At 44.5% G+C, this 27,521-nt stretch overlaps 1 protein-coding gene across 1 annotated transcript; it reads right to left on the bottom strand.

The window, feature by feature from the left end:
* Positions 1–872: 872 nt before the first annotated feature.
* LOC138854953 (uncharacterized) lies at positions 873–26,943 on the bottom strand. The gene is made up of 4 exons (XM_070101107.1): positions 26,714–26,943; positions 23,427–23,541; positions 17,248–17,377; positions 873–1,609 (listed from the first exon to the last, which is right to left on the bottom strand). The coding sequence occupies exons 2-4, from the start codon at positions 23,538–23,540 to the stop codon at positions 1,128–1,130; spliced, it is 726 nt and encodes a 241-aa protein (XP_069957208.1). The 5' UTR covers position 23,541; positions 26,714–26,943; the 3' UTR covers positions 873–1,127.
* Between the last annotated feature and the right edge of the window lie 578 nt (positions 26,944–27,521).

Below are 27,521 nucleotides of genomic sequence, written 5' to 3'. Positions count from 1 at the left end.
CACACATTGCCCTTAGACATGACATCTCCACTGCCTCCAGCCTTCTCCTCGCTGCAACATTCATCACCCATGCTTCACACCCATATAAGAGCGTTGGTAAAACTATACTCTCATACATTCCCCTCTTTGCCTCCAAGGACAAAGTTCTTTGTCTCCACAGACTCCTAAGTGCACCACTCACCCTTTTCCCCTCATCAGTTCTATGATTCACCTCATCTTTCATAGACCCATCCGCTGACACGTCCTCTCCCAAATATCTGAATACATTCACCTCCTCCATACTCTCTCCCTCCAATCTGATATCCAATCTTTCATCACCTAATCTTTTTGTTATCCTCATTACCTTACTCTTTCCTGTATTCACTTTTAATTTTCTTCTTCTGCACACCCTACCAAATTCATCCACCAACCTATGCAACTTCTCTTCAGAATCTCCCAAGAGCACAGTGTCATCAGCAAAGAGCAACTGTGACAACTCCCATTTTATGTGTGATTCTTTATCTATATATATATATATATATATATATATATATATATATATATATATATATATATATATATATATATATATATATATATATATATATATATAAGTATTATGTGTATGTTTGCCTTTGTGGATAGCTCTTTTCAAGTCATGGGTGATGTTGAAACTCAAAATTGATGCCTATAATACTTATTAATCATATTCCATTGATGTCTCCAAACATTACTTGATGCAACAACTACAATATTTTTCAAACTTAAATCCTCAGATTTGTCCCTTTAAGTTATCAGGTCTTCAGGTAAATCGTTATAACAAGATTATTCATTTTCCAAACATGGGGCAGTAGACTTGAACCTGAGAGGGGGGGGAGGGGGGAGGGGGGTAATTCAGTGCAGTTATTGTGGTCTAATGTAAATAAATTGTTTATTATTTGGATTATGTCTGTAAGATAAATGATAGTTTGACATTTACTTTCAGAAAATTCGAATTCCTTCAAGTATTGTTGAATTAGGAGAGGAAATACATAAAATTCTAAGTGATATACATACTGTTATTGGTTAAACATGGCCGAACCTGAATTAAAGTTAATAAGATATTAACTTAAGACCTCGTTGGTTTTTGTTTAATAGATTATGTTTCTTCACTTGATGTAGAGCTGGACATAGCAGAGACTCATCAGACTATTTCCAGTAATTGTGACGACACTTCCTATCGCTGTGTCTGGAAGGTCAATAATCATTAAGCCATCTGGAGGTGGAGAGGTATATCCATACCTGTTGTTGTAACCTGAATCTGAATAATTTCCAACCCGCACCTCAACAGAGGAGAGACTGCTGGGGTCTTGTTTAATAATGACGCTGGTGATAGTGAGACTCTGGGGATATTCAAGCTGCCACCAGTTCTCGTAACCAGTGTTGGAGATGAAGCAGGATTGATAAGAGCAACTGTAGCCTTCCATAGCAATAAGTGGATTTGACCCACTACCTGTAAGACTTGAGTAAGAAGGAATGTTGTTGGCTGGTGGGAGAATACTGAAACACTTGGTGAAGTGTAGAGCGTCGAGTGCTGAGCTGCCCGGCCATAAATTAGACACTAGAGCACTGAACAAACTGCACACATCATCTGAAACACAAAGATGATAATTTTTTTTTTCTGGCTGGAACTTGTTAATTCTAAATTAAGTACGAGATGTCTAAATGGCCCTCAAATAACTTTAAAATCTATAAGAATAGGCAGTTTTTCTCTATAATAATGGATTTTTACCCAAAATACTATAATACTTTTTTTTTTATTTGCTTTCCCCTTGTGCTCGATTCCCTCTTTTTTCTTGAAAAAAAATTCCTTCGTATGTATTTATTTTTTGTGAGTATTCACTTGGCTTTTAGAAAATTTCTATCAAAAACATAACAAATGTCGTCACAGTATGAGATGCCCCAAAACATTACGTGGAATAATATTTCTTGTTTCAGTCCACCTCCCAGTGGATAGAAGGTACTGAACATTAAAAAATGCTTTAAACAAATTTTACATTATCTCACTAATTCTCTTTACTGTCATATTAGAGATGACACTCATCCCATTAACTGGTCCTCTCCCAAACCTGTCTACTCTTCTAGCCTTCACAGATGCAGCCATGTCGAAGCATCCTTATACGCAACATTCTTAATATGAAGCTTAGCACCGGTTTTGTCTCTGTTGAGGCCTTACTTTTTCATTACATTGTCAAATGATTCATGATTTCAGAACACTGGTGACATCAACTGATCTTAAATTCGTCCTCTTCCTACCTCTTCACGTTTCCTGTCTTCTGCTTAGGATGGTTCTATCCTGGGTGGGTTTTAGCCACGTTGTGATACCTTCGTTGGCTATTAGCTCTTCTGTAGAGCTCCTCAGTTTTCTTGTTTCTATAGACTACCTTCACTATTACTATTTCTATTCCTTAGCTTTTACTCCACTTTCTGTCCCTCTTATCACTACCAGTACTACCTTCTTATTGCCACCTTTATCACTGTTGAACTACTACTAATACTAAAACTGCTTCAATAATATTAGTCCCTCCTCCTGTTCTACTGTTCGCGTCTCCCGCCCCCTCTTGTATATATTCTGGCTCCCTTCCCCTCGCGTCTCTGTGTCACTACACTAATACTAATGAATCTGAAGATATTTCAGGCCAGAGACCTCCAGAAAACTTCATAAATTACTCCTGCTCTGAGCGCCTCACACCAGTCAGAACACCAGGTGTCCCAAGGTGGTGATAGCATTGATGTACAACCTGCCACTAAATAGCAAGAAACCAAGGCAAGAGTGTGATGGGAGCAGCAGAACAATAGTGGACACACTAGCTGTGGTGGTCAGAAGGGCCCACATGGGCAAGGCAAAGTTATAGTCATGGTGGATTTCAACCACAAAGAAACTGACTGGGAAAACCACAGGGAACCAGAAACGTGGAGGGCTAAGATGGGGCAGTACTGAAAAATTTCATGCACCAACATGTTAGGGACAAAACCAGAGAGAGATAGAGAGAGGAGAGGATGAACCAGCAAAGCTAGATCTCTCATTCATCTTGAGCAGTGCTGACATTGGGAATATTACTTAAGAAAGGCTCCTCAGCACTAGCGATCATGTGGTCCGAGTTACTAATACACTGTAGAGTTAACAGTGGAAAGGGAAGTAACACAAGAAGGAAGGATGAAGTCAGATTTCACTAGAGGGAACTACACCGGCTGGAGTAAATTCCTGCGTGAGGTGCAGCGGGAAAGAGAGCTAGAGGAAAAGTAAACGAAATGATGGAACACGTGAAGAGAGGCAGAGAAGTTCATACCCAATGCAACAGAAATATTGGGAAAGCCAGAGTGAGCCCATGGGTTACCCGACGGAAGACGCCAAAGCCACATTCGCTAAAGCATGGAAAAAGTATAGGCGGCAAAGTACTGAGGAACATAAGGAGCTGAGCCAAACAGCCAGATATGAATAAACGTGGATAAGGAGGGAGGCCCAGCGCCAATGTGAGTATGACATAGCATGAAAGCCAAATCTGACCCAAAGTAGTTATACAGTCGTGGACCAGACAAAAAGACTGAGGAAGGAGGGAAGCTCAAAAGAAATGACAAGGAAGTAAGTGAAGAGTTCACCATGAAATTTAGGGAAGTATTCTCAGTGGAGACACAAAGGTTTACAGCAAACAGAGGCAGTAGGGTACACCAACACGTGCTAGACACACTATATGCAGTCGAGGAGGCGGTAAAGAAACTGCTATGCTAACTGGATACCTCACAAGCGGCGGGGCCCAGATAACACCTCTCCAGAGAGGGAGCAGAGGCAATGTGTGTGCCACTAACAAGAATCTTCAACAAATCTATCGAAACAGGGCAACTACCTGAGCAGTGGAAGACAGCAAATGTAGTCCCGTGTCTTGGGAAAGAAGTTAGAAAGTCAGCACTAAACTAGAGACCAGTGTCGCTGATATGTATATGATGCAAAGTCATGAAGATTATCATAAGAGTGGTGGAGCACCTAGAGAAGAATGGGTTCATATATAACAAACATCATGGCTTCAGGGATGGTAAATCCTGTGTTCTACAACAAAGTAACAGAAGTACCGCACAAGAAATTTATACAAAAGCTGAAGGAGCAGGAAAAGCACTGCAATGGATCAGGGAATACTTTACAGGAAGGATACGATGAGTGATGGTACGTGACGAAGTGTTTGAGTGGGTGCATGCGTCGAACAGGGTTCCACGAGGATCAGTTCTAAGGCTTGTGTTCTTTCTTGTTAATGACATGAGGGAAGGGATAGATTCAAACGTGTCCCTATTTGTAGACTATGTGAGGATAATGCGGAGAATTCAAACTGATAGGGATCAAGTAAAACTGCACAGGGATCTGGACAGGCTGCAAACCTGGTCTGACAAATGGCTACTTGAGTTTAACCCCACCAATTGCAAAGTCATGAAGCTTGGGGAAGGAAAAAGAAAATCGCAGACGAAGTACATGCCCGGGGGTTAAAGGCTGCAACCTCACTCAAGGAAAAGAAACTTGGGTTAGCATCATACCGAGAATATGCCCTGAGGCACACGTCAACCAAATAAATGCTACAGCATGTGAACGCCTTGCATACCTAAGATTAACATTTCGGCATTTAAGGAGTCAATCACGACACTGTACACATCGTGTACAATGGAGTGTGCACCATCAGTATGGAACCCACCCCCACACCTGGTCTAGCATATCCAAAAATTAGAGAAAGTGCAAAAGTTTACAACAAGACTATTCCTGGAGCTGAGGTGTATATGCTATAAGAAGAGATTAAGGAAACTCAATCTGACGATACTGGAGGACAGGAGGGTAAAGGGGAACATGTTATTGAGTTATAAAATGTTGAGTGGAATTTATAAAGTTGAGAGGGAACAAGGGGACGCGACTGGAAGTTGAAAACTCAAATGAGTCATAGAAATGTTAGGAAGTATTTCGTCAGCCTTAGAGTATTTAGGAAGTGAGAGCAATCTAAAGAGTGAAGTAGTAGAGGTAGAATCCATACATATCTTAAAGACGAGAAGGGAAGGAGTGAATCTAGCAGCGACCAGCAAAGAGGCAGAGCCTGCAACCAGGTGAGCACCAGAGATTTAACCATGGCTTCTTCTGAATCAGTATCTTGTCAGCCACTGTTATAGGGCTGTAAACGGTACTCAGCTTTACCTGATGAAGACTCACCGTGCCCATGTCACAGGGCTGATCGTGTATCACTTGTATTAGCACCGACACTCCAGGAGCCAATGACGGGTCACCATCTAGTAAAGGCCTGTTTCAGGACTTTGTTCTAGGCGAAATCATTATCAAGTAGATGCAAATAGGACTGGAACGTGGTTCTAAGTTTCAGTTAGTCATGAAGGTGTCTGATGACGTGGTGGGAGAGTCCAGATGCCTGTCCAGGAAGACAGGTGAAGGAGGCTTTTATGTGTGTTGAGTGAATGGTGTGTTAAGTGAGTGGAGAAATGTCAAGGGGTATGGCTGGGTCAGGAGTGGTGAGATGAGTGTGGTTGGTAACCCATTGTTCAGTGTATTGTAAGTGGTAGAGGGTAGCTGTGTCAGGTGTGTGGGAATGTTGGACGGTACCAAAGATATAGCGGAGACTGTACCAAGGATGAAGCGGGGACTGTACCAAGGATATAGTGGAGACTGTACCAAAGATGAAGCGGGGACGGTGCCAAAAACGAAGCGGGGACTGTACCAAAGATAAAGCGGGGACGGTACCAAAGATAAAGCGGGGACGGTACCAAAGATAAAGCGGGGACTGTATCAAAGATAAAGCGGGGACTGTACCAAAGATAAAGCGGGGACTGTACCAAAGATGAAGCGGGGACTGTACCAAAGATGAAGCAGGGACGGTACCAAAGATAAAGCGGGGACGGTACCAAAGATAAAGCGGGGACGGTACCAAAGATAAAGCGGGGACGGTACCAAAGATAAAGCGGGGACTGTACCAAAGATAAAGCGGGGACTGTACCAAAGATAAAGCGGGGACGGTACCAAAGATAAAGCGGGGACGGTACCAAAGATAAAGCGGGGACGGTGCCAAAGATAAAGCGGGGACAGTACCAAAGATAAAGCGGGGACGGTACCAAAGATAAAGCGGGGACGGTACCAAAGATAAAGCGGGGACTGTACCAAAGATGAAGCGGGGACTGTACCAAAGATGAAGCGGGGACTGTACCAAAGATAAAGCGGGGACTGTACCAAAGATGAAGCGGGGACTGTACCAAAGATGAAGCGGGGACGGTACCAAAGATAAAGCGGGGACGGTACCAAAGATAAAGCGGGGACGGTACCAAAGATAAAGCGGGGATGGTACCAAAGATAAAGCGGGGACTGTACCAAAGATAAAGCGGGGACTGTACCAAAGATAAAGCGGGGACGGTACCAAAGATAAAGCGGGGACGGTACCAAAGATAAAGCGGGGATGGTACCAAAGATAAAGCGGGGACGGTACCAAAGATAAAGCGGGGACGGTACCAAAGATAAAGCGGGGACGGTACCAAAGATAAAGCGGGGACGGTACCAAAGATAAAGCGGGGACGGTACCAAAGATAAAGCGGGGACTGTACCAAAGATAAAGCGGGTACGGTACCAAAGATAAAGCGGGGACGGTACCAAAGATAAAGCGGGGACTGTACCAAAGATAAAGCGGGGATGGTACCAAAGATAAAGCGGGGACGGTACCAAAGATAAAGCGGGGACGGTACCAAAGATAAAGCGGGGACGGTACCAAAGATAAAGCGGGGACGGTACCAAAGATATAGCGGGGACTGTACCAAAGACGAAGCAGGGACTATACCAAAGACGAAGCGGGGACTATATAAAAGACGAAGCGGGGACTATACCAAAGACGAAGCGGGGACTATACCAAAGACGAAGCGGGGACTATACTAAAGACGAAGCGGGGACTATACCAAAGACGAAGCGGGGACTGTACCAAAGACGAAGCGGGGACTGTACCAAAGACGAAGCGGGGACTATACCAAAGACGAAGCGGGGACTGTACCAAAGTCGAAGCGGGGACTATACCAAAGACGAAGCGGGGACTGTACCAAAGACGAAGCGGGGACTATACCAAAGACGAAGCGGGGACTGTACCAAAGACGAAGCGGGGACTATACCAAAGACGAAGCGGGGACTATACCAAAGACGAAGCGGGGACTGTACCAAAGATAAAGCGAGGACTGTACCAACGACGAAGCGGGGACTGTACCAAAGACGAAGCGGGGACTATACCAAAGACGAAGCGGGGACTGTACCAAAGATAAAGCGAGGACTGTACCAAAGACGAAGCGGGGACTGTACCAAAGACGAAGCGGGGACTGTACCAAAGACGAAGCGGGGACTATACCAAAGACGAAGCGGGGACTGTACCAAAGACGAAGCGGGGACTGTACCAAAGACGAAGCGGGGACTATACCAAAGACAAAGCGGGGACTGTACCAAAGACGAAGCGGGGACTGTACCAAAGACGAAGCGGGGACGGTACCAAAGACGAAGCGGGGACGGTACCAAAGACGATGCGGGGACTGTACCAAAGACGAAGGGGGGACTGTACCAAAGACGAAGCGGGGACAGTACCAAAGATAAAGCGGGGACTGTACCAAAGATAAAGCGGGGACGGTACCAAAGATAAAGCGGGGACTGTACCAAAGATAAAGCGGGGACGGTACCAAAGATAAAGCAGGGACTGTACCAAAGATAAAGCGGGGACTGTACCAAATACGAAGCGGGGACTGTACCAAAGATAAAGCGGGGACTGTACCAAAGATAAAGCGGGGACGGTACCAAAGATAAAGCGGGGACTGTATCAAAGATAAAGCGGGGACTGTACCAAAGATAAAGCGGGGACGGTACCAAAGATAAAGCGGGGACTGTACCAAAGATAAAGCGGGGACGGTACCAAAGATAAAGCGGGGACTGTACCAAAGATAAAGCGGGGACGGTACCAAAGATAAAGCGGGGACTGTACCAAAGATAAAGTGGGGACGGTACCAAAGATAAAGCGGGGACTGTACCAAAGATAAAGCGGGGACTGTACCAAAGAAGAAGCGGGGACTGTACCAAAGGAGACATCTCCCTTCCGTTCGGGCGGAGAAAATAGTGAAGTTTGTAGTGATTTTAGGCACTGTTTGTTCTTAAGCTTGTCACCAGAGGAATCAAGTCACGACCTGACCTGTGTAGTGCCAGGTGGTGACTGTTACAAATGTGATATGTATGACCTGTGTAGTGCCAGGTGGTGACTGTTACAAATGTGATATGTATGACCTGTGTAGTGCCAGGTGGTGACTGTTACAAATGTGGTATGTATGACCTGTGTAGTGCCAGGTGGTGACTGTTACAAATGTGGTATGTATGACCTGTGTAGTGCCAGGTGGTGACTGTTACAAATGTGATATGTATGACCTGTGTAGTGCCAGGTGGTGACTGTTACAAATGTGATATGTATGACCTGTGTAGTGCCAGGTGGTGACTGTTACAAATGTGATATATATTAACATAGATATCTACCAGGAAATACTGAAGTATCAGCCTACTGATACCGCTGTAGCAATAATTGTATCGGACCAGGAAATACTGAAGTATCAGCCTACTGATACCGCTGTAGCAATAATTGTATCGGACCAGGAAATACTGAAGTATCAGCCTACTGATACCGCTGTAGCAATAATTGTATCGGTTGCGCTTTTAAGCCTGTTATTTTTTTATTGGGTTTATTATAATCTTAGACAAGATCTATCTTTTAACAGGTGAGTTTTACGAAAAGAATTGCAAATAGATGACCAGAAATCAACAAACTTTAATGAAGCAGGTTTATCTTGAGTCATACCTGATGTATACCTGGAGGATGTTACCAGGGTTAACGCCCCCGTGTTTCGGTCTATACCTGTACTATACCTGAAAAGGGTTTCGGGGGTCAATGCCCCCGAGGCCAGGTCTGTGACCAGGCCTTGCGGTGGATCAGAGCCTGATCATCCAGGCTCTTATTACAGGTTGCACATAACCAGACGTACAAACCACAGCCCTGCTAATCAGGTACTGACTTTAGATGCCTGTCCGGCTCCTTGAAGACAGCTGGAAGGCAGTTAAACAGTCTTGGTCCCCTAACACTTATTGTGTATTATTATTATTATAATCAAAAAGAAGCGCTAAGCCACAAGGGCTATACAGCGCTGCAGGGTAGGGAAGGAAGCAAGGGAATTGGATGGCAGAAGGGAGGGGGGATGATCAGCAGGTTACAGAAAACAGCGGGGCAGGGGATAGTACGGGGGTAGAGGGTAGCAAGAGATTCAAGTAGAAAGGGCTGAAAGTATCAGAATTTGTGAAGTAAGTCAGTCGTTGTCAAAAAGTCAATGAGAGAGTCCGGATGAAAGGTGGGTCCATCAGCGAGAAGGGAAGGTAAAGAGAGAGCAGCGGGGCGAAGACGACGACAGAGGTAAATTCTGCGTGCTCGTTGATAAAGTGGGCAGTCCAACAGAATGTGGCTGACTGATAATGGAGCTTGGCAATTCTCACAGAGAGGAGCAAGACGCCTCTCCATGAGATATCCATGAGTAAGACGAGTATGGCCAATGCGAAGACGGGAGAGAGTAGTCTCCCAACCTCGACACTGGTGATAAGAAGACGGCCAGTAACCTATACTCGGTTTAATAGACTGAAGTTTGTTGCCGAGCATAGTAGACCAACGTTGTTGCCAACGGGTGTGAAGGTGGGAAGATATTACAGCAAAATAGTCCGTACATGGAATACCTCTATAAGAAACTGGTAGGTCATGTACTGCTGACCGCGCAGCAGTGTCTGCCTGTTCATTGCCCTGTACGTCAACATGACCAGGGACCCAACAAAAAACAATATCTTTATGCTTAGTAAAGATGCGGCGTAGCCAAAGTTGGATACGGAGGACTAAGGGGTGAGGTGTATCAAATTTTTGTATAGCCTGTAAAGCACTAAGGGAGTCTGAGACAACCACAAATGATGACACAGGCATAGATGCAATACGGATAAGTGCTGTAAGGATGGCATATAATTCAGCAGTAAAAATACTAGCTGAAGATAGTAAATGCCCTTGTACGACGCTGTCCGGAAACACTGCTGCGAATCCTACGCCGTCAGAAGACTTAGAGCCATCTGTGTACACAGCAATGGCATGAGAATGAGAGTGAAAGTGGTCAAGAAAAAGAGAGCGGGAAGCGACCGTAGACAGTTGGGCTTTCGAGCAAGGGAGGGAGAAAGAACAGACTCGAACAGCTGGAACTTCCCAGGGGGGTAGGGAAAAGTGAGATGCTACATGTACATAGAAAGGTGGTAGTTGAAGAGAAGACAAGAGCGAATGAAGGCGAAGAGAGAAGGGACGGAGTAAGCAGGGGCGGCGAACAAATAAAGAATGTCTACTAATATCAGTGACCATTCTATAAATGGAAGGATTGCGGAGATCATGAGAGCGTACATAGTAGCGCAGGCAATGGGCATCACGGCGATCGGATAAGGATGGAACGTTCGCTTCTGCATAGAGGCTTTCGACAGGGGAAGAGCGAAAAGCACCAAGGCATAAACGTAATCCTTGGTGATGAATGGGGTTAAGGCTAGAGAGAGTAGCAGGAGATGCCGCTGAATAGATCTGGTCACCATAATCAAGTTTCGATAAAATAAGGGTGGAATGTAGGTGAAGGAGGGTTCGACGATCAGCTCCCCACGAAAGATGAGCAAGGGTTTTAAGAAGGTTCAGCCGGCTGTGACAAGTTGCCTTCAGAGAGGTAATGTGAGGTTTCCAGGATAACCTACGATCAAAGAGGAGGCCCAGAAACTTGACTGTATCACGTTCAGGGATACGGGAGCCATAGAGGTACAAAGGATGATCGGAGATGACAGAGCGTCTAGTGAAAGTGATTTGGTGGGTTTTAGTGCTGGAAAATTTAAACCCATGTGTGGTGGCCCAATTGGAAACACGGTCGACTGCATGCTGGAGAGAAACTGTAAGGAGGTGACAGTCAGCGCCTGCACAGGCAATAGCGAAGTCATCAACATAGAGTGATGACCAAATATTTGATGGAAGACTAGAGGCCAAATCATTAATAGCAAGGAGAAAAAGTGTTGTGCTCAGAACACATCCCTGGGGGACACCTTCAGCTTGGATAAAGTCCGGGGAGAGCACATTATTAACCCGAACACGGAAATGCCTGTCAGTTAAAAAGTTCTTAAGGAAGGATGGTAGATTGCCTCGAAGGCCTAAGGAGTGGGCTTGGGCTAAAATATTATACCTCCAAGTTGTGTCATATGCCTTCTCAAGGTCAAAAAATATGGCAATAACTGAGTGGTTATTCGCAAAGGCATTACGAACATACGTATCCAAGCGCAGTAAGGGGTCTATGGTAGAACGTCCCTTACGAAAGCCATATTGACGAGTGGAGAGACTGTTGTGTGTCTCTAAATACCACACTAAACGTCTATTTACTAGACGTTCCATTACTTTGCAAACTGCACTGGTAAGAGCAATGGGACGATAGTGGGAGGTTTCATGTCCCGTAGTGCCTGGTTTGCGGAAAGGGAGAACAATGGCGGATTTCCACAGCTGTGGAAGAACTCCTTGTGACCAAATAAGATTGTAAAGGCGTAATAGGACTGCAAGGGCTGACTGATGTAAATGTTGTAGCATACGAATATGAATGTCGTCGGGCCCAGCTGCCGATGATCGACAAGCTGAGAGTGTTGCCTCCAGTTCTTGAAGTGTAAAAGGCACATTATACTGTTCTTCTCTGAGAGAAGAAAAGTCCAAGGGTGCTAACTCTCTGGCAGACTTTGAGGAAAGAAATGAGGGGCATAGATGGAGTCCCTGAGAAATACGGACCAGATGATTGCCAATTTCATTGGCAACATCTAGTGGGTTTGCTATATCAACACCGGCAACCCGCAGAACAGGAGCCGGGTCAGGAGAATATTTACCACTCAGTTTTCGTACTTTTTTCCAGACTGCACTCATAGAGGAAGCAGAGGTGATGGTGGAGACATAATCTCGCCAGCAAGTGCGTTTAGCGTCACGGATGACACGGCGAGCGATCGCACGCTTCTGTTTAAAATCAAGGAGTCGCTCTGTGGTTCTATTGTACCGGTACCTGCCCCATGCAGCGCGTTTCAAACGTACTGCACGAGCACAAGCAGGAGACCACCAAGGCACGCATTTCTGAGAATGCCTGCCCGAAGTTTGGGGTATAGAATGAGAAGCTGCGGTGAAAACGGAGGACGAGAAGAGGTGTAAAAGCTCATCGATGGAGGACGAAGAAGGAACCTCTTTAAAAACAGTCAGGTGTGAGTAAAGGTTCCAATTTGCCCGATTAAATTGCCAGCGTGGGGTGCGAAGAGGTGGCGAATATGAAGGGGAAGTAAGAATGATTGGGAAATGATCACTGTCATGTAAGTCCGGGAGAACAGACCAAGTGAAGTCTAATGCGGCGGAGGAAGAGCAAACTGAGAGATCGATGCAAGAGAGAGTATGAGTCCGAGGATCAAAATGGGTGTGAGTACCTGTATTTAAAACATGGAGGGGGTGGGTGGCAAGAAAAGCCTCTAACTGAATTCCACGGGAATCACAGTGAGACCCCCCCCAGAGGAAATGGTGGGCATTAAAATCACCAAGTAACAGAATCGGTGGCGGTAATGACGAAACAAGGAAGGCAAAATCCGGAATAGATAATGCCCGAGAAGGAGAGAGATATAAAGAACAGAGCGTATACCACCTATGTAAGTGGATACGGGCTGCTGTGTAATGCAGCGAAGTATGAACAAATAGCTGATGGTACGGAATATCAGTGCGGAGAAGAAGGGCACTTTCATTAAAGGTCCCATCAGGAAAAGGATCTGAAGAATACAATAAATTATAGCCTGAGATGTGAGAAATAACAGCAGAGTGTAATTTTGGTTCCTGTAAGCAAACACCAACAGGGGCAAACTGGGAGAGTAACATCTGAAGCTCACCCCGATTACCCCTGAGGCCGCGTATATTCCACCGTAAAAAGGCCATGATTGGCAATGATAAAGATACTTGAAATCCGCAGGTAAGGGTTCCTACGGACTAGAAGGGTTAGAAAAGTCCACATGCGGAGGCAGTGGAAAATGTTCAAGCAGCGAAGGAACGGTGCGCTGTGAAGAAAGGAGTTGCGCAGATGGAGCAGAGGAGAGAGAAAGAGCGGAAGGTGGATCAGTGTCCATTGATGGTTTGGTCTCTGCAATATATTCAGAGATTGCTTCAAGTGTTTCGGAATTCAGAGATGTCGTATGGGAGACAATATTGGGAATGGTAGGGGGAGGATGAGTAAAGATTGGAACTGTATTGGACTGTACCAAGGTAGGGGGGGGGCGAAAGGGTGGAGGGAACTGGAGAAGCGTGGCAGGGGACAGAAGAGACAGGAACCTGGGAGGTGGCAGAAGAGGAAGAAACTTGGGAGGGAACAGGGGAGGAAGGTACATTACGAGGAGGAGGGTGAACCTCTGCACTTGTAACTGAGCCAGTGAGAGGGGAAGAACTAGGGACAGAGACAGGGAGGGTAAAATGAGGAGGTGGAAGATGGGTAGGAGGTGTTACCGGACCTTTTTTTGACTTTTGAGAAGTAGAGGGACGATTGGGAAGAGGTGTCGTACGAGGTCTCGTCGATACTGAGGCTTGTAAGAGAGAACTCGAAGAAGCGAGATTAGACTGAGGCGTTGAAGTAGGGACGTCTGAGCCGAGGACAGCAAAAGGATTAGATACAGGAGTGATTATGGGAGAGGTAACCACAGAGGTGGGTGTAGAAGATGGGATACCAGAAGTGGGGGGACGTTTTGAAACACGGGAATAAGAAACACGTGGGAGTCTCCCTTGGAGGCGGAGATGAGAAACTGCCATGGCATAAGGGAGACCTTCTGTCTCTTTGAGGTAACGGATTTCCCGCTCGTTTAAATAGACCTGACAACGGCGAGAGTACGAAGGGTGAGCCTCATGACAGTTAAGGCAAGAGGGAGATCGATTGCAAGACGTATTAGAATGGTCATCGGCACCACAGACTGGGCATTCGGCGATAGATCTGCAATATTTCGCTGGATGGCCAAATCGCCAGCAATTTCTACACTGTTGTGGTGTAGGGATCACCTTTCGAACTTGTAACCGATGTCCTGCTATATAAACTGAGGATGGGAGTTCTCGGCTGTCAAAAGTTAAACGAGCCACATTGCTAGGGTATCGTCTCCGCCCACGGGCAGGAAGAACGTAAGTGTCTACCTTGAGGATTGGGAGATCTTGGAGTTCCAGCTGTTCTAGAATGTCGGTGCCACATGTCTGGAAATTTTGTTGAACTATGGTATGGGGCAGAATGACGGTACCACTACAAGAATTGAGGGAATGATGTTTTTCAAGGGTGACAGGAACAGTATCTATATGGGAAAGACGAGAGAGCTCACGAGCCTGGGTAGCATTCTGTACGGTAATGATGCGCGTACCGCTCTTAAGAGCATGAAAAGAAATATCTTTACCAACATGGCGTAGGAGTGCCTTGCCAATACTATGGTCAGAAAGATAGGCAGTAGAGGAAGTTGGTCGTAAAGTGAAGAATTTAGTCCACTGTTCAGTCTGAAACTGAGCGTGGAAAGGTAGTGAAGGACGTGTCGATCGTTTCTGAGAAGAACGAGAAGGTGAAGGTGGAGAAGTATCATCAGCAGGTAATTGTCGTTGACGTTTAGGCGTGGGACCAGAGTTGGTCCGACGTGGAACGGGTCGGCGATTTGAAAATTGCCGCACCGTAGAGGGAGAGGCCGGAAGCATAGTCAGAGGAGAGCGAAGGTCTGATAAATCGAAGGAGTCAGTCGAGGCCTCAGTACCTGAAGCGGGTGAGGAAACAGCACCGGCAATAGGTACAGAGGCATGAGGAATGTCTGAAGAGTGGTCCAAAGACGAGGCGGGGTCAGAACGGGGTGCGGTATCAAGAAGGGGCCCGGGGGTACCAGGTTCATGGACTAGGGCTGCCATGGTTAGGTTACTTCTTTCTTTTTGTTTTTAAGAAAAAAAAAGAAAGAAGAAAAGAAAATAAAAATAAAAAAAAGAAAAAAAAAGGGGGGACCGGGGAGGGATAGTTCCTAGGAGGAATGAAAGGGCCAGAAATCTCCCTCCGCGCCCAAGAGGACCTCAGCACCGCAAGTAGCGCAGATGCAGCATGGAACCCGTGCCATACCCTACCCATCATGCTAGTAAACTAACAATCCGGGATAGCAACCTCACATCTGCCGAGCTACCTCGGTGGACAAAAGAGAGGGCGGCCGGATATCCGCCACAAAGCATACCTCCTTCGGCCACCACCCCCGGAATCCGAAAGGTGGCTTCCAGAGATACACTCGTCGCCCGAAAGACACCCAAAGCTACTCCGGGATACCGGAGAGGGATCGGGACATCCCCAGGCGATCCAGATTCCACGGCAAACTACGCCACCGCTAAGAACCTCAACGGAATGGGATGGACCCCGGTATCCTTTCTCCTACCCAGGAACTAGCGCGCCTGTGGGAGAAATCCCAAAGGACAAAAAGAGGAAGGGCAAAAGGGAGGAGTGGGGAGGAGGAGGAGGAAAGGAAAAAGGGGAGGATGGGGAGGATGGGATAGGGGAGGGGAGATTGGGGGGTAATTAGGTTCGGTCTGAGGAAGAAGACCGATAGGTCTAATTCCTCAGACCAAGAGCCTCTTCACCACGCCAAGGAGCCCCCCTTGAAGAGGTATTCCTTTGGTTAATTGAAGCCCCTCCATTAAGTCATCTTACACCCAAGTAAAACATAACGGGAAAGGCATAGAGAAGGTACCTAGTGTCCTGTGCACAAGGTAGAGAAGGTACCTAGTGTCCTGTGCACAAGGTAGAGAAGGTACCTAGTGTCCTGTGCACAAGGTAGAGAAGGTACCTAGTGTCCTGTGCACAAGGTAGAGAAGGTACTAGTCTCCTGTGCACAAGGTAGAGAAGGTACTAGTCTCCTGTGCACAAGGTAGAGAAGGTACCTAGTCTCCTGTGCACAAGGTAGAGAAGGTACTAGTCTCCTGTGCACAAGGTAGAGAAGGTACTAGTCTCCTGTGCACAAGGTACAGAAGGTACTAGTCTCCTGTGCACAAGGTAGAGAAGGTACCTAGTCTCCTGTGCACAAGATAGAGAAGGTACCTAGTCTCCTGTGCACAAGATAGAGAAGGTACTAGTCTCCTGTGCACAAGATAGAGAAGGTACCTAGTCTCCTGTGCACAAGGTAGAGAAGGTACTAGTCTCCTGTGCACAAGGTAGAGAAGGTACTAGTCTCCTGTGCACAAGGTAGAGAAGGTACTAGTCTCCTGTGCACAAGGTAGAGAAGGTACCTAGTCTCCTGTGCACAAGGTAGAGAAGGTACCTAGTGTCCTGTGCACAAGGTAGAGAAGGTACCTAGTGTCCTGTGCACAAGGTAGAGAAGGTACCTAGTGTCCTGTGCACAAGGTAGAGAAGGTACTAGTCTCCTGTGCACAAGGTAGAGAAGGTACTAGTCTCCTGTGCACAAGGTAGAGAAGGTACCTAGTCTCCTGTGCACAAGGTAGAGAAGGTACTAGTCTCCTGTGCACAAGGTAGAGAAGGTACTAGTCTCCTGTGCACAAGGTACAGAAGGTACTAGACTCCTGTGCACAAGGTAGAGAAGGTACCTAGTCTCCTGTGCACAAGATAGAGAAGGTACTAGTCTCCTGTGCACAAGATAGAGAAGGTACTAGTCTCCTGTGCACAAGATAGAGAAGGTACTAGTCTCCTGTGCACAAGATAGAGAAGGTACCTAGTCTCCTGTGCACAAGATAGAGAAGGTACCTAGTCTCCTGTGCACAAGATAGAGAAGGTACCTAGTCTCTTGTGCACAAGGTAGAGAAGGTACCTAGTCTCCTGTGCACAAGGTAGAGAAGGTACTAGTCTCCTGTGCACAAGGTAGAGAAGGTACTAGTCTCCTGTGCACAAGGTAGAGAAGGTACTAGTCTCCTGTGCACAAGGTAGAGAAGGTACCTAGTCTCCTGTGCACAAGGTAGAGAAGGTACTAGTCTCCTGTGCACAAGGTAGAGAAGGTACTAGTCTCCTGTGCACAAGGTAGAGAAGGTACTAGTCTCCTGTGCACAAGGTAGAGAAGGTACCTAGTCTCCTGTGCACAAGATAGAACAGGAAGGTGTTTAGGGGTGTGGGTTAGGGATGCTACCTCGAACACTCCATAAATCCTTCACTTCCACCTACCTAAGACACAGAACAGCGAGCAGGCGGAGTTATGTAAACAAATGGTGGCACACTGGACAGCTGAAGTCACAGCCATTGTGGTCTGTTGCACCAGACATGTGCCTGCATCTGGCGGGAGACTTGGTGATACCTGCCACGAACACTCAGAATGTTATATATGAACAGCGTCACCCCAGGTAAGAAATTGGTCAAGTTGTTCAAGTATAATTGTAATAGTTATGAACATCAGTCTTTGGGTCACTTTAAGAACACTTTCAAAGTACATGCAACTTTCTGTATCAAGTGTAATATAAAAAGTTACAAACAGGAAATTGTTTGTGTCAAAAATATTTGCATTAGGATGCAATAATAAATTATTTTTACCAGTTATATTAAACTTTCTAGTAAACTGGAAATTATGAGGTAAAGTTGACAAATAACACAAGTAGCGTACAAATAATAACTCTAGGGTAGTTAGTTTAATATCTTAATTATGACCATCATGTGGTAGCTTAGAGTAGTGGGAGATCAAGTGTGTATGTAACAATAACATCAGTAGTGGGAGGTAAAGTGTGTATGGAACAATAACATCAGTAGTGGGAGATCAAGTGTGTATGGAACAATAACATCAGTAGTGGGAGATCAAGTGTGTATGTAACAATAACATCAGTAGTGGGAGATCAAGTGTGTATGGAACAATAACATCAGTAGTGGGAGATCAAGTGTGTATGGAACAATAACATCAGTAGTGGGAGATCAAGTGTGTATGTAACAATATCAGTAGTGGGAGATCAAGTGTGTATGGAACAATAACATCAGTTTACCTGGAGTTTACCTGGAGAGAGTTCCGGGGGTCAACGCCCCCGCGGCCCGGTCTGAGACCAGGCCTCCTGGTGGATCACAGCCTGATCAACCAGGCTGTTGCTGCTGGCTGCACGCAAACCAACATACGAGCTACAGCCCGGCTGATCCGGAACTGACTTTAGGTGCTTGTCCAGTGCCAGCTTGAAGACTGCCAGGGGTCTGTTGGTAATCCCCCTTATGTGTGCTGGGAGGCAGTTGAACAGTCTCGGGCCCCTGACACTTATTGTATGGTCTCTTAACGTGCTAGTGACACCCCTGCTTTTCATTGGGGGGATGGTGCATCGTCTGCCAAGTCTTTTGCTTTCGTAATGAGTGATTTTCGTGTGCAAGTTCGGTACTAGTCCCTCTAGGATTTTCCAGGTGTATATAATCATGTATCTCTCCCTCCTGCGTTCCAGGGAATACAGATTTAGGAACCTCAAGCGCTCCCAATAATTGAGGTGTTTTATCTCCGTTATGCGCGCCGTGAAAGTTCTCTGTACATTTTCTAGGTCGGCAATTTCACCTGCCTTGAAAGGTGCTGTTAGTGTGCAGCAATATTCCAGCCTAGATAGAACAAGTGACCTGAAGAGTGTCATCATGGGCTTGGCCTCCCTAGTTTTGAAGGTTCTCATTATCCATCCTGTCATTTTTCTAGCAGATGCGATTGATACAATGTTATGGTCCTTGAAGGTGAGATCCTCCGACATGATCACTCCCAGGTCTTTGACGTTGGTGTTTCGCTCTATTTTGTGGCCCGAATTTGTTTTGTACTCTGATGACGATTTAATTTCCTCATGTTTACCATATCTGAGTAATTGAAATTTCTCATCGTTGAACTTCATATTGTTTTCTGCAGCCCACTGAAAGATTTGGTTGATGTCTGCCTGGAGCTTTGCAGTGTCTGCAATGGAAGACACTGTCATGCAGATTCGGGTGTCATCTGCAAAGGAAGACACGGTGCTGTGGCTGACATCCTTGTCTATGTCGGATATAAGGATGAGGAACAAGATGGGAGCGAGTACTGTGCCTTGTGGAACAGAGCTTTTCACCGTAGCTGCCTCGGACTTTACTCTGTTGACGACTACTCTCTGTGTTCTGTTAGTGAGGAAATTATAGATCCATCGACCGACTTTTCCTGTTATTCCTTTAGCACGCATTTTGTGCGCTATTACGCCATGGTCACACTTGTCGAAGGCTTTTGCAAAGTCTGTATATATTACATCAGTAGTGGGAGATCAAGTGTGTATGGAACAATAACATCAGTAGTGGGAGATCAAGTGTGTATGTAACAATATCAGTAATGGGAGATCAAGTGTGTATGGAACAATAACATCAGTAGTGGGAGATCAAGTGTGTATGGAACAATAACATCAGTAGTGGGAGATCAAGTGTGTATGGAACAATAACATCAGTAGTGGGAGATCAAGTTTGTATGGAACAATAATATCAGTAGTGGGAGATCAAGTGTGTATGGAACAATAACATCAGTAGTGGGAGGTAAAGTGTGTATGGAACAATAACATCAGTAGTGGGAGATCAAGTGTGTATGGAACAATAACATCAGTAGTGGGAGGTAAAGTGTGTATGGAACAATAACATCAGTAGTGGGAGGTAAAGTGTGTATGGAACAATAACATCAGTAGTGGGAGGTAAAGTGTGTATGGAACAATAACATCAGTAGTGGGAGATCAAATGTGTATGTAACAATAACATCAGTAGTGGGAAGTAAAGTATGTGTGGAGAAATTTTCTCCAGGAGGGGGGTATCAGCCCCCTTCAGCCCCTTTCAGCCCTGAGGGGCCCAGCCCTCTCAGAAGGGACAAATATCTTGTTTATTGCTACAGCAAGTAATTGATCCCAGATGCAGTACAAGTATGTGACGTGGCCAAGCGACCGCCACGCTTTGCAAGACTCCAGTGTTGCAAAGTGTAGTTTAACAAGAGACAGTCCATCTCTTACCTTAGCAGGACAATTAAGGAATATCCTGCTCCCACTTTATTACCATGGTAAAGATAGTGTACATTGCTGTCTATGCTTAAGACAGCAAGATTCAAGCATTCTGCTTTCCTTTATAGTGGAAGTTTAGCAAGGAAGCAAAAAGTACTAGGTCAGCTTTTCCTTTATGTGCTAGGGGTAGTGATGGTGTAGGAGGCTGAGGTGTCTTCAGATTACTTTTGACCCTACTGGAAGTCACACTGACGCCAGGATAACCAACAAAGAACACTGATCCGTGCGTTAGTGTGAACAAAGTGTCTCACAAAGCACGATAAACACTTACAGAGAAGTGTAATCAGCAACTGTAGTGATATGGTGTGAAAAATTATTGATGAACAGTGTAACAACGAGTGTTGCAATCCAACACAGTGTAGTGCGACATTCTTCAAAGAACACTATTCTTCAATCAACTCATCGGATATCCGGGCGTAACTATGGGTCAGATACATATACCCAGGTAAGTGTTCTAACTCGTGATGTACTACTATTGACTGCATAGTTGAGCCTAAGTTACAAGTTAGTCACCTATCATAAACCCTGGTGATAAGTGGACCTTTGAGTCCACACAAGTAAGTGACCATCAGTGAATGAAATATGCTGACATAACACCCCCTAGGGGTAAATTATTATTAACATAATATACTTTATTACAGCCCGTTGAGAAGTGACTTAGACAGCTTCTCAAGACCTCGCCTGCAGGGGCGGCTGTGTGGGCGATGAGCTGTCTTTCTAAGCTAAGTTTTCCCTATATTTAAACTTTAACCTTAGCTGGTAAACCATTTCTCAACAGTATGTATGGAACAATAACATCAGAAGTGGGAGGTAAAGTATGTATGGAACAATAACATCAGTAGTGGGAGGTAAAGTATGTATGGAACAATAACATCAGTAGTGGGAGGTAAAGTATGTATGGAACAATAACATCAGTAGTGGGAGGTAAAGTATGTATGGAACAATAACATCAGTAGTGGGAGGTAAAGTATGTATGGAACAATAACATCAGTAGTGGGAGGTAAAGTATGTATGGAAAAATAACATCAGTAGTGGGAGGTAAAGTATGTATGAAACAATAACATCAGTAGTGGGAGGTAAAGTATGTATGGAACAATAACATCAGTAGTGGGAGGTAAAGTATGTATGGAACAATAACATCAGTAATGGGAGGTAAAGTGTGTATGGAACAATAACATCAGTAGTGGGAGATCAAGTGTGTATGGAACAATAACATCAGTAATGGGAGGTAAAGTGTGTATGGAACAATAACATCAGTAATGGGAGGTAAAGTGTGTATGGAACAATAACATCAGTAGTGGGAGATCAAGTGTGTATGGAACAATAACATCAGTAGTGGGAGATCAAGTGTGTATGGAACAATAACATCAGTAGTGGGAGGTAAAGTGTGTATGGAACAATAACATCAGTAGTGGGAGATCAAGTGTGTATGTAACAATAACATCAGTAGTGGGAGATCAAGTGTGTATGGAACAATAACATTAGTGGGAGATCAAGTGTGTATGGAACAATAACATCAGTAGTGGGAGATCAAGTGTGTATGGAACAATAACATCAGTAGTGGGAGGTAAAGTGTGTATGGAACAATAACATCAGTAGGACCCCAATGGAAATAAGTCACTGTCTGATTTTTTGTGTTATACCAGGTTCTCTACACATATGCTGCTATGTATGATAATCTATGTAACTGTATTTGTGTATACCTGAATAAACTTACTTAGTGGGAGGTAAAGTATGGGATGGTATCATTAGTAGTTGGAGGTACACTGTGTACAGTGTGAAAACAATAATAGTGTACAAAAGATTATTGGAAGGTAATTGTTTTCTAGAGTCTATTACACAATGACTTTTGGACATTAACTCTATACTAACATTATTAACTCAATGCTAAAATTATTAACTCAATGCTAACATTAACTAAATGCTAACATTAACTAAATGCTAACATTTAACTATATGAGAAACATCTGCTGCACTGTTCCTTTCTCATTCATTGATGTACATAGGGTTGATGTTATGCAGTATAAGGACGCTTCTCTTGTATCACATAATGACTAAAACTTAACTAGTTTATTAATAAATTTCTTTCCGGCTGATCCTTCCATCTGTGTACCTGACCTCCAGGCACTACAACAACTAACACTGCCGCCACTCAGTGTTCCGCTGCTGGCCGCACGCAAGCTAACGTAGGAACCACAGCCCGGTTGGTCAGATACTGACTTTAGGTGCCTGTCCAGTGCCTTCTTGAAGACAGCCAGAGGTCTATTGGTAATCCCCTTTATGTATGCTGGGAGGCAGTTGAACAGTCTTGGGCCCTGACACTTATTATGTTGTCTCTCAGTGTACTCGTGGCGCCCCTGCTTTTCATTGGGAGAATGTTGCTTCTCCTGCTGAATCTTTTGCTTTCGTAAGGAGTGATTTTCATGTGCAAGTTTGGTACCAATCCCTCTAGAATTTTCCAAGTATATGTTATCATGTATCTTTCTCGCCTACGTTCCAGGGAATAAAAATAAAGGTACTTTAACCTTTCCCAGTAGTTTAGGTGCTTTATAGTACTTATGTGTTCCGTGAAAGTGCTTTGTACACTCTCCAGGTCAGTAATTTCGCCAGCCTTGAAGGATGCCGTTAGTGTACAGTAGTGTTCCAGCCTAGAGTGAACAAGCGATTTGAAGAGAATCATCATGGGCTTGGCGTCCCTAGATTTGAAGGTTTATCTGGAGTATACCTGGAGAGGGTTTTGGGGGTCAACGCTCCCGTGGCTCGGTCTGAGACCAGGCCTTATGGTGGATCAGAGTCTGATCAACCAGGCTGTTCTCATTATCCATCCTATCATTTTCCTAGCAGATGCGGTAGATACATTGTTATGGTCTTTGAAGGCGAGATCCTCTGACATTATCACTCCCAGGTCCTTCACATTACTTTTTTACTCTATTGAATGGTTAAAAATTTGTTGTATACCCTGATAAAGTTATAATTTCCTCAAGTTTTCTGTATCTGAGTAGTTGAAATATCTCTTTACTGAACTTCATATTGTTTTCAGTGGCCCATTTGAAGATTTGGTTGATGTCCACTTGGAGTCTCGCAGTGTCTTCGATGGAGGTCACTGTCATGACAATCCGGGTGTCATCCGAAAAGGAAGACACGGAGCTATGGCTTTCATCGCTGTCTATGTCAGATATGAGGATGAGGAATAGAATGGAAGGGAGTACTGTGCCTTGTGGAACAGAGTTTTTCACCGTAGCTGCCTCAGACTGTTTACTATTACACTTAGTCCTACATGTACTAGCTGAAGGAGTTGGTGATGACAGTGGTGGAAGAGGCAAGGAAGAACTGGGTTAATTATCTTACTTTACTGAAGGATTTTGCAGTGAGACTAGCGGCAGAAACTGAGAAGAGAGTCAGTAAACAGACAATGATCTTCATCTGCCACACAGCTCGTTCTCCTCTACCAAAGCACGTCATTCTGTCGAGAACAAGTTAACAGAAGTTTAAGATTTTGTTAGTGAAAATTAAACTAATGGACATCATGAAGAGGTTTCACAGAATACAAATTAAAATTGCGAAATGAAATTTACATAACGTTCATTTAAAATAATGTTAAATTAAATCAAATTAATGTAATATCGACAAGTCGATGAATTGAGATACATGTGGAACAAGTGAGAATTTTGTTTAGAGACATTTAACCTACGATGAGAATAGAGAGACATAAGAAAGGGTTAGGTTAGGTTAGGTAAGATTCAATAGGAAATATGTCAGGTGTGTCCTGACTAGGGTTTTAGTCATATGATGACCCGTCACTGGGAGTTCTGCTCATCTGACCGAGACCTTTCACTGGTTACCGGTCCACCACTTTAAAAAATAAAATAATTGTCTTAGTAGTATAGTAGTGATCACATCAGTTTGGGCATGACTGATAGCGGAGATGTAATTTGATGAAAGTTAAGACACATGTGCAACATCTGGGTATCTTTACTGTAGACGTTTCGCCATCCAGTGGCTTTATCAATACAGATTCTAGGACATTACTAGAAGACAAAAGATGACTATGCCCTCGTCTGCCTCACGTCCCTATCCGCTGGCGCCTATATAAGCGCCAGTCTCCTTGCCTGTGCTTCAGACTCTCTAACACCACGGTGCTCTCAGCACCAACTCCAAGGTTGAGGAACTGACTACCTCATCTTTTGTTTATAGTTCTAGTGTCTTCTAGTTATGCCCTGGAATCTGTATTGATAAAGCCACTGGATGGTGAAACGTCTACAATAAAGATAACCAGATGTTGCACATGTGTCTTAACTTTCATCATGTCGGTATTGTATACCTTTCTTCCACGAGATGTAATTTGCTGATCGTGAGAGCAGTGGTCAGGTATAACTTGCCGCGAAGGTAGCACTTGTGTTCAACCATGTGCAGTAGGGGGAGAATGGACCTTGTAGCGGCCAGTGAAGATGTGGGTCCAGGAGCAATGAATCGGCCCCTGCAACCACAATTAGGTGAGTATGCACAAACACGCATACACACACTCACATTTGGTATCCCACTCCACTAGTTCCCCCCCCCCCCCCGAACACTATTGGAAAAGAAACTGAAGGTATTGCACACCAATGCAGACAGAATAACATATAAGTTTGAGGAGTGACACGAAAGAATCATAGAAGCATCTGTAGATATCATAGTGCTCACGGAAACAAAGCTCATGAGGATGATAACAGATGCGATCATTCCTCCCAGATACCAGATCCCGAGGAGAGATAGAGGGAACAGAGGGTAAGGAGTTGCACTGCTCATTAAGAACCAGTGGAGTTTTGAGGAGTTGGAAGGAAATGAGTGAAGGGAAGCATGGGATTATAATTGGAACACTTCAGAATATGGACTCCAAGGTGGTGATTGCATTGATATACAACCCGCCACAGAATAACAGGAGACCAAGACAAGAGTACAATAAGAGCAACTGAGCAATGGTGGACACACTAGCTAAGGTTGCCAGAAGGGCCCACAGGGACAGAGCAAAGGCACATGGAGACTGACTGGGTAAACCTGGAGCCACACGGGGGATTCAGAAACGTAAAGTACTAAGATAATGGAGGAAGTACAGGAACGTCAAGCACCAACTTGCTAGGTGCACTACTAGAGAGAGAGAAGAGGATGAACTAGCAAATGCTTGACCTCTTGTTCACCTCGCGGTGGATCAGGGCCTCATAAGATTTTCTTCGGATTTTTAACCCCGGAGGGTTAGCCACTCAGGATAACCCAAGAAAGTCAGTGCGTCATCGAGGACTGTCTAACTTATTTCCATTGTGGTCCTCAATCTTGTCCCCCAGGATGCGACCCACACCAGTTGACTAACACCCAGGTACCTATTTACTGTTAGGTGAACATGACAACAGGTGTAAGGAAACACGTCGAAATGTTTCCACCCGCCTGGAATCGAACCCGGGCCCTCCGTGTGTTAAGCGAGAGCTTTAGCCACCAGGCCAAGCTGTTACTGTTAGCCACACGCAAACCGACGGACGAGCCACAGCCCGGTTGGTCAGGTACTAATTTTAGGTGTCTGCCCAACGCCTACTTGAAGAGAGTCAGGGGTCTGTTGGTAATGCTGGGAGGCAGTTGAACAGTCTTGGGTCCCTGATACTTATTGTGTTGTCTCTCAGCGTACTTGTGGCTCCCCTCTTTTCATTAGGAGAATGTTGCATCAACTGCCGAATCTTTTGCTTTCATAGGGAGTGATTTTCATGTGCAAATTTGGTACTATTCCCTCTAGGATATAGAATGGAGAACGGGGATATTTTTCTGGAATCGTGCAGAGGCCGAACCAAATCTAGTTTGAATAATGAATCACAAAACCTAGTCACAAGTTGTCATTCTCGCATTAAAAACTGTCTGACTATGATCAGGAAGGCATTAAATGCGGTGGATCATGATGAAGTAAGTCTTGTGTTGTATTTAAGGTGATTTACTAAAAAATGTATCTGAGATGTCAGAAAGAGGATATTTTGGACTGAGAATAACTTACAATCTTGTGTAGAGTATTTATGTATGGACTTCTCTTGGTTAGCACTGCAAGAAGTTGCTTATTCACTAGTTATGTCAAGCACATATTTATAGAAATTAAAAAAAAATCTAATAAACTATACTACGGGTTGGGTTAGAACCCGCGATCAGAGAGTCATAAAACTCCAGACCGACGCGTTAGCCACTGGACCAGCTGGCTACAATAAGATTCATCCAAATAGGTATATTTCTACACCATAGGAAGGTTAGCATAGGCACCACTGTGACCACAAATGCAAGTTTTTATAGACGAATCTCCTGCTAGCGTGGCCGTGAGGAACTCTAGCTCAAGTCCCCTCAAAGCCGTCAACATGTTACGATTTCGTAAAGAAAATATATCAGATAATAGCCCCTTCACCTCTATTATATAGTAATGATAACGTGTAGATTGAATAACGTTGATTTAATAAACGTTACTGGCTTTTCTGTCTTCATAAAGACTGATAAAAAAAATTCAGTCTTACCCAAAGTCTGGTGATGTGGCCAGTTGGGAGAGTTAAGGAACAATCGCAATAAGAGAACCGGATATCTTTGAGAGATGAAATTTTAGGTAACCTATAGTCCTCAATAACCATAAACATCACCTGTCACAGAAGGTTTCCCAGGATGGGTTAGTCTGTCTCTCTGTGCTGTCTGACGTTACTGTCACTCACTGCTGTTTGAACCACTGTCACTTAGTGCTGTCTGAAGCCCTGTCACTCAGTGTTGTTTGAAGCTCTGTCACTCAGAGCTGTTTGAAGCTCTGTCAATCAGTGCTGTCTGCAACTCCCGTCATTCAGTGCTGTAGCCTCTATCACTCAGGGATCTGCGTAGCCCCCATCACTCACTGCTATCGCTGTACTGTCTGCGGCACCACAAAGGTGCGAGTACTAATAGGCGAGTACATATGCACAGTCGCCAAATGTATCCAGTAGATGGAATTATCAAGCACGGAGGTCACATACAATAACCAGGTCGAGTTGCCAAGCACAAAGTAACATTACCTAATATAATATAAACTGTTATTGCCTTGTTAATCTTAACATAATTTTAAGTGTGCAAGAAATGCTCTGTATACAAAGGAGCTTTTGGCATGTATACCCAACTATTATATTCCTTTGTACAACCGTGTTTCATGTCATAATAATAATAATAATAATAATAATAATAATAATAATAATAATAATAATAATAATAATAATAATAATAATAATAATAATTATGATAATAATAATTATTATTATTATTATTATTATTATTATTATTATCTAAATAAATACCGTATGAGGTCCCCTTATTAGTACCCCTTATTACTACCCCTTATTACTACCCCTTATTACTACCGATCGACACCATGCCTAACCTTTCTAGGGTAGGGTAGGTGCCTGAGCCCGAGCCTTTAGCTCATAAGAT

Source organism: Cherax quadricarinatus, chromosome 76 (assembly GCF_038502225.1).
Source record: "Cherax quadricarinatus isolate ZL_2023a chromosome 76, ASM3850222v1, whole genome shotgun sequence".
Classification (NCBI taxonomy): domain Eukaryota; kingdom Metazoa; phylum Arthropoda; class Malacostraca; order Decapoda; family Parastacidae; genus Cherax; species Cherax quadricarinatus.
This window is presented reverse-complemented; position numbering and strand designations above follow the sequence as displayed.